Source organism: Rhea americana, unplaced genomic scaffold, assembly GCF_003343005.1.
Source record: "Rhea americana isolate MKP2758 unplaced genomic scaffold, rheAme1 scaffold_138, whole genome shotgun sequence".
In the NCBI taxonomy this organism is placed as follows: domain Eukaryota; kingdom Metazoa; phylum Chordata; class Aves; order Rheiformes; family Rheidae; genus Rhea; species Rhea americana.
This window is the reverse complement of record NW_028185461.1, coordinates 239,648-259,632: the sequence shown is the minus strand read 5'-3', so window position 1 is coordinate 259,632 and position 19,985 is coordinate 239,648. Positions and strand designations below refer to the sequence as shown.

Here is a 19,985-nt window from a genome sequence, read left to right as displayed (position 1 = left end):
TTTGAGGGAGGGATAATTATCTTTGCACAGAGTAATATCGTGCAACGTGTACCATAACTTCCCAAGGTATTGGAAGACCCTGCTTGATAGGTGGGAAATRCGATATGAAATGACTGAGGAATGGCTTGAGGATTTTCCATAGAATGGACACCTTTAAAATGCTAGATTTCAAAAAACATTCGCATTTGAGTTTTAAAACAGGTTCATATTTTAGTGTATTTTTCCCCCATCTGTACTTTGGTTTTATGCTGCTTGATGATGTGGTGTTAGTCTCTTTGCACCTCTAGGTCAGAACATAAACACTGGAGCATTTTATTTCATTTTTAAACTGCTAATGGCTGTTGCTAGTAGGTTCAGATTTGGTTTTAGATCAAAATGTCTCTTGTTTATACTGTTACAAATGCTTTGACATTCTTCTTGCCATGAAGAAACCTCAAGATAACATAACTGCAGTTTCTTTGATTTAGCAAAAGGGGACATAATATTTATATCAGTGCTAATAAAAAGACTTTCCATAGTAATTGAAAATATACACAAATAGAAAGAATAGGATATTTCAAATAGTCCATTATGATGTGTAATTCTTTAGTGCAGTAATAGTAAACATAGTAGTAAAATTCAAGAGCCTTATAAAATCATATAAGAGAAAATAACAGAAGAGAAAATTTAAATTTCCAAACAAAATTTTGATACTTCCCCTGATAACACTTCCAAAATAAGAAAAATTCCATGGATGCTTTTGCTCTGTAATTTCTCCCTGTGTGTGTAAAATGGCATGAACTATGCCAGCGGGGGTGGGTTTTTTGGCATATGTGCACTTAACTTCAGCAACACATCTGACCATTTTGAATGTGAGTATTTGATTGTTTTCTAACRCAGTCCTGACTGAAATCACAGGAGTAAATACTCCTCTGCAGAAGAAACTTGAATCGAATGAATCCTCTGCACAAGCATCTCTAATGGGATGCATTTTATTGGGGGGAGGTTAGTAAATAGGAGTACTATGTTGGCTGTTGGGGTGACTGAGTACCCACGAGTGGGGACATCCCCAGTACCTCCAGGTTTGCATTTCCTCACCTTGTTTTAAGCAGGTCTTGTGTCTGCTGCCCACATGCCCTGGTCTCCCTCTTCTTGGACTCCAGGTACTGCAGTCCTGGGCTTGGAGGGGGCAAGTGAGAGGCTTTGAGAGGCTCTTCATGAGTCTGGCCATGGGAGCTAAGGATGAGGAAGCAGCAAGGATGCTATGAGGGGAAAACTGCTCCTGCCTCGCTGTAGTTCTCCTGCTGAACATCACTAGTGGGAATGGTGCAACTCTGGGGTGCCACACTGACTCCCTGGTGTGCCAGCTGCTAGCAGGACAGGAAGGAGGYAGGATGAAACAGGCAAATTCAAGAGCAAAATTAGGCAGGGAATATGATAATTTCAAGAATCCCAAAGACAATCCTACATGCATGAGACAACTCGGACCTGGCTGTATGTGTTTGGAGTTTCCTTAGGAACTGGGTAAATAGCTCCTTGCTTGCATCCTTGCCATATGGGCAAAACCTGCTAATCACTGCTAACAGTAGTTCAGATCCCATTAGTGAACACAGATGCACAAAACTGCAGGAAAGGACACTGGAATGCAGTTATCACAGATACCTGAGATCTCTCCCCAGATCAAGCCACATTCTGACTGCTCCAGACTATAACTTCCTGCAGATGGAGAATATCACTTAATAATACCTAGCTTTCTATAGTGTTTTTCTCATTACAAGGGAGGAAGAATCATTTTGCAGATGGGGAGAGAAGTCCAATGTAACGAGGGTAACAAAGACAGGCCACGGTGCAGTAAAAGGACCCTGCATCGTTCCTGGCCCAAACTCCACATGCCTGCAGGGTTGAATTTATTTTACGTCTGCAATACCTCAGAGCATGGGGCCAGCCAACTGATGTGTCAACTCACTTGTGATCACGAGTGCTCACCCTACGTACAGTTCATACCCCGAATTGACTCTGAGGTTGTCACACCGTTATTTTTGTCCAAGGTCAGGATGTAGTTTGGTTTTGCTGTTGTAGATTACAAGAAGTATGCATGGTGGTTACTAGACACTGTTTCTCACAAGAGCACTGGCCTCGAGTCCCTGCATCAGGGAGTGGAAAGTGCTTCGCAAGCCAAGAGTCCAAGGTGTAGGGCCATGCCACAGGTGCAAGGGGCCAGTGGGTGGGTGGTTTCATGCCGGGGACAAACTGTGAGGGTGGAAGGGAAGCAGTGAAATGCCCAAGAAGGCTGGATCTGTGTGATTTTCCCATGAGGGGGTGAACTGTTGGCACAGACCTCATCGTAAGCATGCTCCTTGCAATGGGTGCCTGTGAGAACATTGCTTCCTCTCTGTAGGCAGCTCCCAGCCAGGCCAAATCCACACAGTGCCCTGTGGTGTGTGACCAAAACACAGAAGTRTTTCTGGTCTTTCATAGTGCCAAAATGTGCTTTCTTTTCAATAGCTTCTTTTTTAATATGTAATTTTTTATTGAACAAAGGGACTCTGTGATCTTACCTACGTGAAGTTCTGTGCAGAGTTTCTCCACTGCCATGTCCCTACAAGATTGTTTTGCTCTTTGGTATTGCTGTATGGGCTATCAAATCATGGGAGGACATTCAGCGTTCAGCGCCAGTGGCCCTGGYGAATGCCCTGACTTGTTTTCATCAAGGCTCTCAGGTTTGAGAAGCCTGCTATAATACCCATCCCGAGGGATGCCATGAGGGAGCAGGACCAAGAGTCACCACACTCATCACACACCCAAACCTGTTGTCAGACCTGTTCTCTGGGTCCTGTCCATGTGCAGGCCAGTGGGCACATCTCTGAGTGCAKGTCTCCAAGAGGTGCCAGGCACAGAGCTGGTCCCTCTGCTCATGTCCCCTTTGTCTCCCCAGAGGTGGAGTCGGACATCCTGCGCCGAGTGCGTACCCTGCTGCGAGAGCTGGATGGACACCACCCTGCCTTCCAGTGTGACCGAGGTAAGGTGAATGGTCCAGCACAGCTCCTCGGGGCCTCAGAAGGGCTTAGCACCAGCCATCACCCTCGCTGCCTCMCCGTTTATTGCTTTACCCTAAATCCTGCACCATTCCCACTCTCTCAGATGACACCAAGACCAGGGGATATGGGACAGCTTTGCCTTCCTCACAGCTGCTCTTAAGTCTCTGATCTGCTCCGAGGTGCTAAATCTCTGGCAAACTCCTAGTGTCTGTCACACACTAACCTCAGTAACTTTCATCCCTCCTCTGCATAGCTCTGTTACATCTCCTTCACCGTTAACTCACCAAGAGGGGACTAGTGTTAAGGTGGAACATTAAATGATACAGTTTGGCTCTGTTCTCAGCTCTGACACTCTCTGCATAGCCCTGTCCAACTCAGTGCCTCTCTGCTTCAGTTTCCCTATATCTCCCCATGGGTGTTTCACTTTGCAATGTGCTGCTAGGCTCCTTGATAAAAAGTCATTTAAAATCTGTTTCTGTTTTGAAAAATAAAGCTGACTCAGCAACTGGACTGTTGCAGCTTTAGGAAGTGTAATTGATTTTGAGAAATTGATTTTACTTGGAGCACATGAAATATTTTATAGTTAATTTAAATTTGATTTTGTCTTGAATGAGCCTTGACATCTGTAGAACTGAAAAACTTCATGGTCCTTGCTCTGAGTGTGAGTTATTGGCAGCCAGCATTCAGGTGCTGTGTGCTGGGACTGGCAGGAACCCAGATTCCCTAGGGCAGGCTGTGAAACCAGGCAGTTATAAACAATAGCAGAGGGAACAGGGGCTGAAAGGAAACTTAAGATGTTGTCTAGTTCATTGCCCTGTCTCACTTTTTTCTAGTTGCTCACTCCCAGAGCAACTTTCTCTTTCAAGAGTGTTTGTGTGCTCACGGCCTGGCTCTATATTAGCATCTCTACATGGAAAAGTGGGACTTGGAAACACTGATGATTTGACTCACAGCAGAGAGAGAGTAAAAGGGAGAGCTTAGCTCAGGAATTCTGCCTCAGTTGTGCCCTAACAAGGCCAGATGCCAACCTGAGATGCAATAGCAGTGGCTGTGATCCAGGGAGCTGCTCCATATTAACTCACRTCTGGTGGAAGTATGGCCAAGGCCTGCAGCTCCATACTTAGCTATTTCCAGCTCCTTGAAGAGAGAGGGTGTTGTAAATTACCTGTGATGCTTTCCCAAAGGTCCCACGGTGTTTGAGGTACGATATGTTAATGCTGCTTTCAGAATCACAGCACTGGTTTAGCTCTGATAGTGATGCCAGTACAGCATCCCAATGGCTGTTYTATGGAGCAAGAGTGCTGCATAGTGCTCAGGTTTCTCTGTCAAACCTTTTTCCTCACCCCTCAGTTCTCTGCTTGGCAACTGACCTCTCTTGGTTTTTCACTTCTCAGGGATGCTGCGATGGACCTTGCATAAAAAGATTGATCAGAATCCCAGTAACAGCTCCATCCTGGTTGGGATCTTGGTGAAAGAGCTGGAAAGGGTGAGTGCTGCCTTCTGATTGCCACGGCTGGCCCCTCTGCAGTGTRTGCCCTCAGTGCTGCTGTAGTGCCCAAGCAGAGCAGAGCATCAGGAACTTGTCTGTACCCTCAAGGATCTGTCCTGCCTGTCTCTCTCCCCAAGCAGCCCCATCTCTCCCTATGAGCCCCAAAAGTCAGTGCCTCGGAGAAGATCCTGGTAATGTGTTTCTGGGGACCTAGACCCAGCTGAGGACTGGGGCTGAGAGCAAAGAGTGGGAAAACTCTGTGGGACACCAGAGTAGGACTATAGCTTGACCTATTGCCAKGTGAAACAGGCTTCACCTTGAATGATGGAAGTTTCTCCTTTATGTTACTTACTCCTCCTAGAATGGCTTCCTTTCACTGATTTGTCACTTTCTGAACTAGAGCATCCTCTACATCTTGGGACAACCAGTTTTGTGGTTTAATTAGGTGTTGTGTGCAGAAATAGCACTTTTGTTTCTTATGAGTCTACCTGATCATTTCTTTTGAAGCCCTCTCATCCTGGTGTTAGGAAGAACAGTAATGATCCTCCTCTACTTTCTCTTCTCCATGCATTGGGGGGAAGAGGGGAGAACATGCCCTCCCATTCCCARRGTAAAAGCTCTTGCTCTCATCTTTYGGGCAGAAACTTTCCCACACCATTTTCTCCGTATCTTTACTGTTTCTGCTTTGGAGCTGAGGGGATGGAGCTGTACACATACACACCATGGATGAACAGGGCAGAGTGGCATTCTCTGCTTTGTCCTTTACTCCTTTTGTGACAGTCTTTAACGCTTGTTTTGCTTTTTTTAATCCATTAAATTTAAATATCCAAGAGCTCAGAGCCCATCACTGCCCATGCAAAGCCAAGGCTGTTTTCCTTTATGTGCCTTGTTTGGCATTTCTCAGCTTGCATGTCTCCCATCAGCAGATGCTCAGTGCTGGGAGAGCCTTTTGCAACATGTGCTCTTGTCATACTTATCCCAAGTAACTCAGCACATTCTGCAGATGCTGTCACCTCGCTCTGTCCACGCTGCTGTGTTGCACACTTGAGCTGTGTCAGACCAGCACAGATCYTCATCCAGACATCAGTGTGCTGGAAAATTTAGCAGTTATTTCTAATCTCTATTTCTCACCTTTTAAATGAGTGAGTCCATTTGCAGGCTGCCCTTTTCACGCTATTGTAGTTTAGCTTCCATCAAAGCCTTGAGGAAGGATCTTCATCAAGTAGCTTTTCTAAATCCAAATAGACAGGAACACCCACATTATCCCTGGCTATGGATTCAGAAACTCATCCAATGMATTTGAGGTCTGTTTTCCTCTACAAAAGACATGTCAGTTCCTCCCCCTTATACCTATTATTGCTCTTCTGCTCTTATTTTTCTTTGCCCAGGAGAGATGTCAGGCCTCCCGGTCYGTAATTCCCTTCATCTCCCTGAGGCTCTTCTTGGAAATTAGTGTCACGGTTTTTTATTCCTCTGGCACTGTGGCAGCCCTGAGCAGTCAGTACCAACCACAGATTCACCAATTTCTTGCATGAGTCCCTCCAGGGCTCTGGGCAAGTATCAGCTGGTCTCAGCAATTCAATATTATTCATTTTATTGATCATTTTTTGAAGTTTTGTTGTCATCAATTCAATTTAAATCAGATCCATCAACACATCATCCCTGAAAAAAGATGCTGGAGCAAAACTCCCTAAGCACTAGGGCATCAATGTGAGGATCTCTGTCAGGYGCTTGGCCATCCTTGGTTTGCCAAATCTTCCCCTTACATCTCACCAGCTCTGCACACTTGCTGTGCTTCACGCAGCCCAGAAGCCAAGCCACCACCTCAGTGCACCAGAAACGATGCTCGCCAGGAGGGGGGCTGCATTTACAGCACATCTCTCCCTGCCACTGGGATGCTGGATTTGTCACTGGAGGRCAGTGGTGGTTTGTGCTGCAGGGATCAGGGCTGGCTAAGCTCAAATCTTGCCCAGGCTCCTGCTCACAGACTCAGTCTCACAGCAGGGACYCCTGCTCTGCATCACAGCTCCAGCAGCCCTCTGATGCAGCTCTCTGACAGGCTGTATGTGGGAAGCAATGAGCCCTGGCTCCTAATAACTCACTGGCACACTAGTGTTCAGCACAAACCCATCCATTCGACGGGAATAATTTAGCTGAAAGGTTTCCAGATTAGCTCCAAACACCTCTCACCCTTACGAACCTCTCCACTTTTGCAGTGCTTTTGTTCATAGGAGGGAAGGCTCGGTTTCTCCTCCCAGTTCTCCTGGCCTATGTGCACAGGGATATTTTGCAGCACAGCCATCCCTGCTGCCTCTTGTGTGGGCTGCTCTCACCTCGGCACCTGTAGCCATGTGCTCAGCCCAGCTTGTGGATCAGTGTTCTCTCTGRAAGCAGCCGTGAATGCCCCTCTGCCATTCACTGTGCTGAGCTTGCCCTGGTACAAACCTGCACTGTACCAAGCAAGGACAATACGGCATGGCCCATTCCCCCAAATGCCACTCTGCTAGCAGTGGAAATGTGGCCCAGCAGAGTCACAGGAGGGCAGAAGAACATTGGCCAGCATGAGGCACTTTCATGCTATTGTAAGTCTGTTTCCACTAGAACCAGACCTAGATAGGACATTATTTAAAAGGGAAATAAAAGGAGTGCTTGTCCCAGAGGTGATTGCCTTGGGCTATCTCACGACATCTCTTCCTATGCTGTGAAGTTTCCCAACAGGGGAGTGTGCTCCCTCGGAGGCCTGGCCAGCGCAGCCYGCCCTAGTCAAGGCACGTTCCTTAAGCTGCAATGAGAGGGACTGATGTTTCCTGGCTAATGCCATCCTGATTGCTCCCTGCTGATAAAGCTGCTCCCGTGGGTGTGCTGTCAGCTCTATGACATTCATCTACCTCCTTGGTTTCAGTACTCTCTTCCCACTTCTTCCGTCTTTCTCTCTTGCCCTCTGCAGTGMCCTTGGCCAGGCTGTTCAGGAACATAGGGACTTGGACAGATCCCTCTTYCTGTCCAGCATCCTAGCTCCCAAAGCATCTCTGGCCACCCAGGTGAGACTCCTGGGCCTCTCATCCTGGTGAGGGGAGGATAACCAAGCCCAGCCCTTGCACACCCYAGTGATGAGGTGACATCAACCACCCAGAAAACAGTGTCACTGACATCACTGTGGACAGGCAGTACCCCCTCTCGCAAAATGAGCATCCATGAAGCATGGGGTGGAATACCTTTCCCAGGTTTATCCAGGGGCATTCTCRTTTTTAGACATGTAATACGTACCAGGCCAGGCTGCAGGGAAGGGCTRGAACTGTATCACATCTAGCATCCAGCTGGCTTCCCATGGCCTAGGATGGGGAACCAATAGCATTCTCTCTTCTCTCTGTCCACTCTAGTTRCTCACACACCAAATGCAAAACAGGCTTTTTCCAGAGGATTTCCAACTAGTAGTTTTGTATTTCCACATTATTTTTTTTTCCAGTGGAAGGAGTTCTCTAATGAGCACAGTTAGAAACTTTTGATGTTTCCATCCCAGCCCAGGTTTTGTCTATGTTCTGTACAGCTCTTGGTGTGCARATGACACTTCTGCACTGGGCTTCTGAAACCCTCATGCCCCTACAGCAGGCTGTAGCACTGCAGTGCAGCTATGGCCACAGCGATGTGACCTGTCCCACCTGCATCTCTCCCCAGGGCTCAGCTCATGCAAATGCCCCAGGATGCAGGACCTGTCTGCTTTGGGATCTGCCCCAGGAATGTCCTTCCCATTCTGATGATCCATGGAGGGATCATACYTTCAGCCCTAGACTGCAATCATGTTTCCCAAAGTGCCTAACTGGGCTTGGRCCTCATCTGGCCCCTTACTACTCTCTGAGGTCAGCTCAGCTACCTCCTCCTCCTCACCATGTGGGGACAGGCACTGTGTCCCTCTCACACATCACTGCCTGTAAATTGTGGCAAGAGAGGTGGTGGAGGAAGCACAGCTCTGGAAATCTCAGTRCTTCCCAAAAGATATCCTTGATCCAGAGGTAAGGAGCATCATCACCATGCCATGCTGAAGGCCTACATTGTCCCCATTTGCCTGAACCACTGAGTAGCTACAGGATGAYACATCCCAAGGGGCCTGCAGTGGCCCCCGCTCTTGGTCTGATTTCCTCCACTTAAGACACTGCTCAGCCCTCTCACCGCCTTGCCAGTTGCTGGCTGGCCAGGGCAAGCACTGATTGTCTTTTTCGATCTTGCAGGCTGAAAGAAGTGACTACAGACATTACATTATACCCTTGCTACATACGCTGATGTATGCATTTATAAAGGTAACCTACCATGGGGTTTTGTTTGGACAAAATCCAAGGGAATCAGAAGCCACAGGGGGGGACCATCTGAAGTTATTTGGAAGCCTTTGCTGGTCCTAAGTGTTTTGCTGTGCCATACTTATTCCAGTGCTGAAACATCCCAAAACGTGCCCAGCAAAGCCCCGGAACTAACATAGACAGATTCAACCACRCATTTCCCAGTGGGATTTATGAAAACTTTGCTGAGACATTGGCACCTGTTACATGTATGGGAGTGACAAGTTCTTCCAAATGACCCTCTTTCTGGCAATATTTTGATACCCAATTGTGCAGGAAGTCACATTGCTGAGAAGACCTGTTTGCCCAAGCACCTTTCCAAACCTGGCCACATGGTGTACCTGCAGACCTTCAGTGTGTACTGCTGGAGGTCTCCAGAACCATTTTAGGGTCTGGTTCTGCTTTATATATTGTATTTAAACCCAGACTGAATTGGGTGGAGCTCTGTGACCTCCTGCCCCAGGGTAGCCTATGCAGACATTTCTCCTGGGGAGAGAGCATCGTTTGGAATCATTACCTGTAGCATCTTTTTAATGAATTCTTTTTCTTTTCAGGCTCCCTGCATCTCTGAAGATCTTTGCAGCAGAGTTTATGATTTCTGTAAGAAGCTGCTCACTTTGCCCAAGCCTTTCTGTACCATTGGTTTGGACTATGCTGTCAGGCTGAAAATGGAAAGGACAGCCCCAGGTACGTGGGCTTTCCCATTCCGCCCATGTGTAGCACAGTGAAAAGCTCAGATCCTCAAGGTGATGGCAGTGTGGGTTTCTGTACCTGAGCTGGCCTTTGCTTAACACAGTGAGACACGGCAGAGCAGAGGTGCAGGAAGGGATTTCTGCACAAGGCTGGCCAAACTCATGAGGGACCTTTGAAACTGTTGGATGTGGGGCCTAGATTGTCCCCTCCTGATTTCAGGCTGCCAACCAGTGCATCTTAGCTACTGGCAGATAACCTTGGGATCTTCCTGCTGTCAGTGGAGATATCATCAGAGTCAAATCCAACACATCCAAAGGCCACCTGAGTCGTCATCTGTATAGGTGAAAGTTCAGGTGGCTATACATTCTCCATCATCTATATGGGAAGCCAAGGTGCTGATGTGCCCGGCTAGGGCATCCTAGTAAATTCTGGGGGGATGAATTGTGGCCCAAYGAAGTCTGAAAATCAACATGCTACACCTGCACCATTTTTCATAGATCTCAGTTTTGTAATGTGAACTCTGTGCCTAGGAATGAGTTGCCTTCTGTYCGACATGGGCTCTCCTGCCACTACCTATTTATTATAATCATGTTTTAAGTCTAAAATACCACTAATGTCTGCAGAGAACAGATCCTTTTAGAAACAAAGCCAGGAAACATCTATGCTTTCCATTTTCTCTATATTGCTCAATAAAGTTTCTCTTAATAAAGTCTTCTTTATTAAGAATGTCTAAAAGCAATCCTTTAAAAACAGTCAGACACCTTGTGAAGTGGAGATAAAATACAAGGAGCCTCATGGGAAATTAGAGAGAAAGTGTGATTATTAGGAGTTCTAGTCCAGCACTATCACCCCAACCACTTCCCTGGTAACATTTTGTCTGGAGCCCCAAGGTCCACCTTCACCTCACCTGACTTTAGCTGAATCAATGATTCAATATGGAGAGATGGGCATCTCCAGCAGAGACTCATCCTACCTAAGCTAAGAGCTTCTCTTTGGGAGCATCATGGGGTTTATAAAACAATTACACACTGTAGTCAGGTACTTGAGCAAAATGGGCTGGATGTAGGCCCTCACGTCTCTGTTACTGCAGTGCCATGTGCAGGGAAAGCAYGTCCCTCCTGATCTGGAAATGCTTTGTGCTCTTCATATCCATACAAATGGTGCCCCCAGATGTTTACCCAGTGTAGAATCAGACGGAGAAGTCAGGGAACTGGGCTCTTCCTCCAGCTTCTGACTCCACCCCCAAACTCATAATTCACTGAACAAAGGAAGGGAAACACAGGAAGTCATCCCTGAATAGAAGGGTTTTTCTTCTTATTTAGCATGGTCTATCTTTGTCCTTGACTATATTTAGCCCTGAGTCTGATTCTTAGCTCTCTTACATAATCTCTCCRGCAACATATTTTGACCGATTTGACAGACCTACTGTCATACTCCAATGTGCTACTGGGAACATCAACAAACTGGTCTCCAGAGTTGTGTTGTTATTTCTCATGCTCTGATATCTGCACATTTTATCYTCTTGTGTTTGTTAGGTATGTTGTACCAGAGAATGGTGATTTCCGAACAAAGTCTTAAAAATGACCTGTACCCTTATACGGAAAAGTGAGTCCTTGAACATGTTGTTACTTCTATTTCTGCTACAGCATTTTAATCTTACAGTAAAATCTGTTCTCTTCCTGAACTCTGAATTAATATTGGATAGAATGGACAATTTTGACATGAACTATAAGGCAGCATGTGATATTGAGGGACAGAATTTGGTGGTACCCAGTGCCTCTCTAAAAAATAAGCTTTGTGTTGGGAAAAGCACGCTCTTCCCAYGTGTCTCAGTTGATTTTCATGGTTCTGGGAAGTGGATAGCTTTTCTGGGAGATACCGGCCAGAGAAAGGGAACGTCTGCAATTGCCTCTTTTTAGGGATATTGGAGATGTTATCTTCTTACTTCCACCAAATGTCAGTAATTGGGAGTCCACATTTCATTTCTTTCTCCCCATCCACCTGCCCTATGCAGGGTTTTCATCTTTGCAGATCCTGAGCTGCTCTCTGAAGCCATCTGCAACGCACTAGTCACCGACACAGAGGCTGCTCAGATTTCCCAGAGCCCCTGGGTGTGCATGTGTTACGTGATCATCCATGCCATGCAGGCAGGCCTTGGTGAGGTCTGTGACATCAGTGGCTTGAAGAGGAGCCTACAGGTAAACGGCAGCATTTCTGCAGTGATGCATAYGGGTTTCTAATAGGCCCCTCTCTTGCTGGGTGCCATGGAGCAAGGAGTGTTTTTTCAGCAAGTGGGGAACTGCTTCGGGCCCTGGTTGCTGGTCACCGTCCCTTGTAGCCACAATGTTGTATGTAGGGCTGGGCTATGAGCAGGGMAGTTGTTAAACCAAAAATTTTTCCAAAAGTAAAAAGTTTGCTGCAACAAGGGAATAGGAGCAAGAAACAGAGGCATGGGAACCCTTTTTGTCCTCTCTTATCAGACTGCTGCAGATGTCACTTGCACTAAGCAGCCCATGGGAATTGCCTGTGTCTGATGGGAGGAATGGTTGGGGGTAGCTGGGGATGAGATGTTTCACACTGGACATGCAAAAGTTGTTTGCCATACCTGACTGGAAAGCAAGATTGTCCTTATCAGGGGTTAGGGGGATTGTCTGCTTTCTTTTCTTTTCTTTTCTCTTCTTTCTTTCTTTTTCTTTTTTCTTTCTTTTTTTTTTTTTTAATCTAACTTTGGCCACATTTCCCAGGCAGTTTTTCCTAGTGTAAAAGGCAAAAGATGGAAATAGGTTTGGTTCTCCTAAATTCCCTTTCTTGATGTTGGAGAAGTGGAAATCTTAGGCTGTTCAATCTATGATTTGAATCTTTAGTGTTGCATGGGAACGCTGGGTTCTGTGGCTAAAGTATACGCTCCTCTGTGAGCCTCATTTTGGCACGAAAAGCTGCTGCTAGTCATTGCAAAAAATGTCTCAACAGGAAAGATCCAATGAGTTTTCTCCAAAATCTCGCCCAGAGAGCTCTAGGGCCAAAGCTGTACAAATGCGTAGTTCAGACAACTTTGCAGGGGCTTTCAGCAGTTTCTTCCCAAGGACAAATTTGTGCCCTTGGTGTCTGCTCTTCCCATCTCATTGGAGTTTCTCAAGCTGCTGCCTCTRTGGCAGTGCCCATTAGCTGTGAACCTGATGAATAAAAAGCCTTTGAGGAGCTGGTACRACCAGCCTCTCTTCTTCAGCCTCCCATGGCCAGCCTGGGATCAGAAGGACATTTTTGTCTTCTGTTGCAAGATGGTGATTTTTGCAAGGTTCATTCACCCTCTTCCCATGTCCTGTGCCCTTCCACATCCCTGTCCATTGAGTGTCTCCTCTTTTCATAGCCCTGGGTGTTAATAGCGGCTCTATGTGACAGGATATGCCCACGAGCGACTTAGAGCACTGGTTCCGGCAAGTGGTGGTGGCAATCGAATGTACAGGAAATGAGGCAAATGCAGACCGCAGCCAGTACATGGCAAAGCTGGAGGAGATTTACCATGCCATTCTCAGCTCCATGCCAGCAGGTGAGTGTTGGGCTGACTGATCACAGTGGAATTGAGGGAGTCCCATAGGGTGGCTTGAGTGGAGTTTACAGACCCTTTCCTCGCTGTGGTGTCCTCCTCTTTGTCTTCCTCTAGCCATCCATCCCTGCATCCACCTTAGTTGCATTCATCAGTGGGCTCAGGGCTCAATCCTTGTACCCCKGCTCCTTGCAGCAACCCAATTTCCCAGCAGCTCTGCTCTGGGATGGCAAACTGCATGTGGTGGCAGAAGGCAGATTTGTCACCCGAGGAAACAGATTGTGACAATCCCTGCTGTTAATTCAGCTGCCTTGAGGCCCAGAGACATGTGTCTACCACTTGCAAAAGGTGCCATAGGAAGTCCTGGTCAACCAGGGAGGTGGTACACATTCTCCAGTGCTCTGTTAGTATAAGATGTGTCCTGGCAGGATCTAGGTTGGGAAAATGCTGTGCACTGCTCCTTGTACCAGTGTGGTGGACGCTGGATTCTGCCATCTCCTTCTGGCAGCTCTCTGTCCTGGCATGATGTCTTTGTGGATACACGTATTATATAATATCCCCATCTGCCACAGCTCCTTGCACAAACTGGGGAAGACTAGAGTGAAAATGGTGTTATGTTTCCCTCTTTCCTGACTGCTCTCGGTGAGAGAGCTCTGCACCCCCTTGCATTGGCCTGATGCCTGTGAGCTGGTCCATGATCACCTGAACTCACTGAAAGAGCTGGCAACTACCCTGCTGCCAGATACCAGGAGGAGCAACCAGCGGTGAAGGAAGAGGAGTAGTACCTTTCTGTAGTAGTGAGCTATTAAACTGTCTCACTGCTTCTCACAGAGCCATAATGGGTATAAAATAACCCACAATGATGGCATCCTGCCAYGCAGGTTGGAGGTTGATACTAGAATTGGTTTTATTTATTCTGCAATACCTCTGCTGTCTGCAGAGGAGAAAGGTGCTTCAGTTCCCCATATCTCGGTTTTCCCATCTTCATTCCTGCCTTCCCCAAACRGTGTAGGTACCCTCTTACGGCACAATTTGTGAATAATGGCTGGAAGCTCTAGATGAGAGCTGAAGACTATGATTACACTCTCAGGATCTGGCCAGAAGGCAATCAAGATGGAAAAGCCCTGGAGACTCAGTGTGGATTGTTTCAGCAAACATCCAAAACAAAGTACCAAGGGGRTTCATGCACCTGGGTGGGAAAACTGGCTGCTCCCATGTTTGAACAAGCCTTCATGCTTTCCCCAGGTGACAGTCTCTCAGGAGAGCWCCAGGGTATTCCTCTGCCCAACCCCAACATCAGCTTTCACCTCTGGACAGAAGATGACCAGCTCTGTGAGTAGCCTTGTTGGGAACTGCGGTAAACTCAGACCATGCCCAAGGCTGGGAAACCTGTGCGAAATGTGTAACTTAGCCCCAATTCTTCGGACATGAATTTCATATCTGCCAGCTGGGAGCCAAGCTCCTGGGCATTGGTGCTAACTGCACCTGTCTTCCCTATTTTTGGGCATCAGAGCCAGACCGGGTGCTGTGTGAAGGGAGAGGGGCAAAGGAGAAGAACTGAGGACCCTATGTAAGAGGCAGCAAGAGGATACACCCAATACTGTTTTGAGTGGTATTGAGCTATTTTTGTGATGGAATGGGAAACAGAGCTGAAAGACTAACTCCTCTTAGAGCTGCTGGTAGAGGTGTTGGCCCTCCAATTGAATAAAAATAGGGAAACTGAGGCAGAATTAGAGCTCAGCATGTGTTTGGCTGAGCCCCCCYTTGAGGGCTCCTGGCTAGACTCATTTAAGTGAGGCATGAAGGCAAAGGGCTGGTGGCTGAGCCAGCACAAGAGAGATGGTCATGGGGCAGACCTGTCTGGCTGCCTGCCAGCAATGCAAAACCAGGATCTTGAAGTGTAAAATTGGCACATCCTACTGAGATGTGTGACAAAGGTGCTTGGGTCTAGGGATGCAGGGGAAGGGCTGTTCTGTGCCAGGCCACGGGCAGCACTTGGTGACACCTGTACATTACCTTTGACTACCCATGAGCTCTCTTCTTCCTCCAGGGAAGGAATTGGTGCTATTTATCCGCCCGCTGTCACAGAGTTGCGAGCCAGACCTGTTGAGCCAGGACCTGGACAACTTTGAAATCCAGGACATCATTTCGGACTGCGAGTGCTGCAAGCAGACTCGCTTCTCTGTGCTCTCCACCGACAGCGGCATAGAGCGGGACCTGCCTGCAGCAGCTGAGGAGTCTGTAGCCCCTTGCAGTGCTGAGATAGAGCAATCTCGGCTCCAGAGGAAGGGTGGTATTAAGAAAAAGCCATCCCCGCTGGAGAGTGTGGCCTTCTTGCAGGCTGGCTATAACAGTCCTGGGATGAAACAGGTGACAAAACCACAGAGGAGGTCAGGCATCATCCTAGAGCCTGCAACCCCGCTGCAGAGACAGCATACTGCCCGCATTGTGTTGCTGGGGGATGACAGGATCCTAGGTCGCTTGGCCCAAGCGTACCACTCATTGAGGTAATTGGTAGCCACCCTCTGTTTGGCTCTCTGGGCTGGGGATAGGGAGGACAAAATGGGTGCTTTGCTCTTCAGCCTGTAGAAGCAGCCAGGACAGGAGGGGATGTGGTTGGGCTCTAGTGTTATCCAGGACAGGACRCGACCCAGGTGTTCTGTGCTTGAAGATGTCAGTCTTCCCTGGCTGTATGGCACTATTTGGCCCCTTTAGCCCAATTGGTGAACACAGGGAATCTCTCCCTTCTGTCTGTGAAACAGGTTAAAGGAACAATAAAACCAGGCAAGTTTCTGTTGAAAAACTGAAATTTTCCAGTGCAGAAGGGAAAAATCCTAAAGAAAAGCCTTTTCTAGCCAGCTCTGTCCAAGGAGGTGATCTAGGCCACAGAACGCACAGTGCAGCAGGTCTGAGTCACAGTGCAGGCAGCAGCTCAGAGACCAGAACCAAATGAGAAGGAGACAGCCAGTGCCAGCCTGGAGCTCATTTGTGGGACTCCTGTCACTCTGCTCATCTCCCCTTTCTGGATTTCCTTGCTCTGAGAGCCTGGGAATGTTACTGCTGTCCTGTCACAATGGGCAAAGGAGGCATGCAAGGAGTGTAGACGCCTGCAGTTCGTACCCTTTTGCAGAGCAACTCTGGTCTCCCAGCACTGCCCAGCCTTGGCCAGGAGCCATTCTCTTCCACCTTCACCTTTAGACATAGCTATGTTATTTTTCCATTTCAAGGAAACGAGAAACACGACGAGTTTTCCTGACTCCAAGGCTGAACCTGCAGTTCTACCACATCCCAGTCGTGACGGGGCAGCCAAATACATCGACTGTTGCGGTGAGTCTGGGCCCAGTGGCTCAGGGCCTTGTTGGTGGCTGTGAGCATTTGACAATGGTTTTTTGGAGGAGGAGCATGAGGTTTTACAGGAATTCACATCTGTTTACTGCCTAGTTCCTGGGCACAGGACACAGGCCGGGGCTGCTGGAATGGGTTTGTATACTGACTTTCAGGATATATCAGCCCCAGAGATGTTCAAGTTGCCCCAGCCACTCTGATGGGGATAACTGCCAGGCTAGAAATGATATTTAGTTTTGCTACTATCCTCCAGATCTACCCAGCTGTAGAGGCATTGAAGGAGCCTTAGCAGAGAACCAATAATTTTCTTTCCTCCTTAATGCTCAGGAAAAGTGGTTTTGCTTCCTGGATTTGCTCCAGTTTTAGTTTTGGAAGCCATGATCTTGCAGTTTAGTCTTGAGTAAATCACTTCCCCTTAGGATGGTGAAAAACAAACAGTCATACTTGTCACAATAGTTTGAGCTGTCCTGAAGTTGGCTGTGAGTCCTGATATACAATGTGCCATTATCAAAATAAGTATTTCTTCTTTTTAATTCTTCAATAAAATTTGTCCTTGAGCACCAGCAGAGTAAGGCTGCAAGAAATGTTTTGCCATCTTCTCTGGACCAAGCAGAGACACTGACCAGCTGTTAGAATTCAGTGTCACTAATGCAAGCATTGGATAATGCAAGCATCACTCAGGCTAAAAAGGGAAGGGAAATGTCCCTGTTCTCTCAAACTGAAGGACAGAAATGAGCTGTCCTGAAGATCCCGAGGGAAAGGGATGCATAAGACCAGCAAGCAGTGAAACTGGGCTCCGCAGTGAGTCGCTGTTGGTTTTGCCATGGCCAGAACCATGAAGAATTGGGCTGGCAACATCATCCTGTCTGCTGAATATGGGGGAGCTGCTCACAGCATCATTTCTGAGCCTCCTCTGGCTCCTAGCAAGGTTATCTCCAGGAAAAGCAGTCATTTCTGTGGCTCTGGGCGTTTTGAGTTGCTATCCTTTGAACTGTGTGTTTCTCCTGCAGAACTGCCCTGCCACTAGCCGTGAGGAGCTCTGCGAGGTGGCCAGGTACCTAGGCAGAGCTGACCCGTGGTATGAGAGCAACATCAACACGCTGTGCCACATGATTCCCAAACTGGCCACCATGGTATGAAGGAAACCTTCCCACCTCCCTCAGCACTTACTGAGCCCAACCCATTTCTCAAACACTCCTGAAATGCCCAAGGATGAGTTTGTACCCTCCAAGGCCCCTCATGCCCTGGACAGAAGTTTTCTTCCTGTAGACTYGTGGGCCTGCTAGCCAGGGAAGATGCACATGGCTAACACTGCCCTAGCCCACAAGATCTATTTGCTACCATGGAGTTTTTTGGCCAAGCAACAGGAAATAGCAAATTTCAAAAAAGAAAATGTAAATGAGGCATGTGCTGAAATACCCCTGTTCTCATTTCCTGGCAGTTTGATCCACTGTTGATAGTGTCCAGAAAGGGGCTAGTAGGTGGGTGCAAGCCTTCACCTCGCCTGTTTGCTTTGATGAGTCATCACAGAGCAACTGAGCATTGTCACAGGCAACAGCCTCATTGCTCATTACTTAYCTAAGAGGGCTTAAGGGGTTTTGTGACAGTGTTTTTGAGAASTGTCTGTGGCTGATCCAAAATACGATTTCTCCCTCAGCCTTCCTCTCCGAGTAAGCATCTTGTGACTGATCTGTTCCTCACTGATGTGATTGCGTACTATGTCCGCATGGGCATCCAGCCTGTCTACTTCCAGGTCTATGCTGTGAAGGTGAGTGACACGTCTTGTGCCATCATATGGTCCTGCAAGGGCTCACTCCCCGTTGCTGACAGAGCTGTACAAAGTCAAAGGGCTCCAAAGGCTTTCTGCTGATCTAAGCCCAGATCTATGTGCTCACAAGCTCTCCCTCCCCTTGACAGGCTCCCAAGTCTAGAGACTCCGTATAACATAGCTCAGCTGGAGTCAGTGATTCTGGGAAGACTATTTCAGGATCATATAGTACAGCAAAGAGATCCTTGGGATTAGCCCATAAGCCCAAAAATTCCCTGCTCTGATGGTCTCAGGTTCACTCAGGAGCTGTTGGACCTCTAGATGATTTAGAYGGTGTGATCAAACAGGAGTCTTCTGGGTGGCTTTGCCTAACCCCTCCTACACTTGCAGGGGCTTTGCARGGTTTCCTGAAACACTGTTTTCTTTATTTCCTGACAGCTTTTCTCTGAAATTACATCAGAGTGAGACATAGTATTTGAGATGACAGCAAAGAACTTAGCAAAGAATTACTATATTTAGTCATGTAACAGCAACCCCCCTTTGCCTCTCTGGCAGATTTCCCCCTTCAAATCTTAAGAGCTGGACCAACACACATAYCTCCTCTTAATCTGCCCATAGCCGGTGTGGTAATCTATTGCATCAAAGGGGCGGCTATTACTTGAGCAAACTGGTGCTGGGGCTTGCAAAGAGATGGAAGAGTTTTGTTATTTACCGGTAGAGCACCAAGAGACCTTGAATTAATGGCCTGTAGCTTGTAAGCCCTGGGAGCACCTGGCCCTCCACATGTATGACTGGGGATTTTGTTTTCTCAGTGAATTTCTATTCCACATATTTCTCCTCCAAGACAGAAATCAAGAGTGAGCAAACGAGTAGGTGACTCAAGCAGGGGAAGAGGAACTGACTCCAGATGTGGTTTTCAGATAGAGACACCTAAACTGGTCTGCTGTAGTACAGGGTATGATCCTGCTTTATCTAGAAACATTGAGTCTACTTTGCCATTTTAGTTAAGACCACATTGTTTCTCTCTGGCTCCAGAGTTTTCCTGGAAGTTAGAATGAAGTCCCACAGGAACTTAACATAGGGCTCTGAGCTTCTCATGAGGAGAGCCTCGCCAGGATTTTTATCTCCACGTTTTACACAAAACAAGTCCATGAAGAGAAATTAATGAATAAGCCTCAAGTGATTAGTTGATATGGGTGTCTCAAACAGACATTGCCTCTCTTGGAGCCAAGCCAGCATCCTCCACTGGGCCTGTGAAGCTGCTCTCCATGACATCCATTGCCTCTGGGTAGATGGCTGGGAAGAGTCTCATCTGTGAGTGAGCAGTGACACCCTGTGGCAAGGCACACTGCCTGTTGGCTCTGCTGGATAGGTTCTCCTGGGCTCCCTGGCAAGGCCGGTTCTGCCCTTGGACCTCAAAAAGCAAAGCAAAAATCAGTTCTCTCTATCCCAGAAGTCCCTTATCTCTCTTGATGAGGTCATAGTTTCCCTTCGGTGATGTCACACTTGGTTTCAGTTGAGACTACAGAGATGTCACATGCCCAGTTTGGTGTCAGAGGGAGGAGCCGCTCATAGAGATTCTTCCTCTCTTTCAGATTTTCTTCAATGATCCAGCACAGGAGCCGGCTGAGGATGTTTTCCTCACAGAGCTACGCAGCAGCATGCAGGAGAGCATCACTCACAGAGGTGTGTGTCCCTGCTGCACACGGCTGTGCAGCACTGCACCTAGGGATACTCTCCCAGGAGGGAGCCTCCCTGCCCTACTCCCACTTGCCCCGTCCCTCAGCCTGAAGCAATT

At 47.7% G+C, this 19,985-nt stretch overlaps 1 protein-coding gene across 7 annotated transcripts in view; it reads left to right on the top strand.

Moving 5' to 3' along the window:
* PIK3R6 (phosphoinositide-3-kinase regulatory subunit 6) overlaps positions 1 to 19,985 on the top strand; it is a 40,616-nt gene that overhangs the window by 13,227 nt on the left and 7,404 nt on the right. For 6 of the 7 annotated variants that reach the window (XM_085298300.1, XM_085298301.1, XM_085298304.1 and 3 more), the window contains 13 exons: positions 2,915 to 2,998; positions 4,412 to 4,503; positions 8,733 to 8,801; positions 9,392 to 9,524; positions 11,066 to 11,135; positions 11,545 to 11,728; positions 12,930 to 13,077; positions 14,320 to 14,406; positions 15,125 to 15,581; positions 16,302 to 16,401; positions 17,430 to 17,552; positions 18,077 to 18,187; positions 19,783 to 19,873. In XM_085298300.1, coding sequence (XP_085154426.1) covers positions 2,915 to 2,998; positions 4,412 to 4,503; positions 8,733 to 8,801; positions 9,392 to 9,524; positions 11,066 to 11,135; positions 11,545 to 11,728; positions 12,930 to 13,077; positions 14,320 to 14,406; positions 15,125 to 15,581; positions 16,302 to 16,401; positions 17,430 to 17,552; positions 18,077 to 18,187; positions 19,783 to 19,873 — 1,749 coding nt within the window. The remainder of the gene's footprint in view (positions 1 to 2,914; positions 2,999 to 4,411; positions 4,504 to 8,732; positions 8,802 to 9,391; positions 9,525 to 11,065; positions 11,136 to 11,544; positions 11,729 to 12,929; positions 13,078 to 14,319; positions 14,407 to 15,124; positions 15,582 to 16,301; positions 16,402 to 17,429; positions 17,553 to 18,076; positions 18,188 to 19,782; positions 19,874 to 19,985) is intronic. The other variant, XM_085298303.1, reaches the window with a different exon arrangement.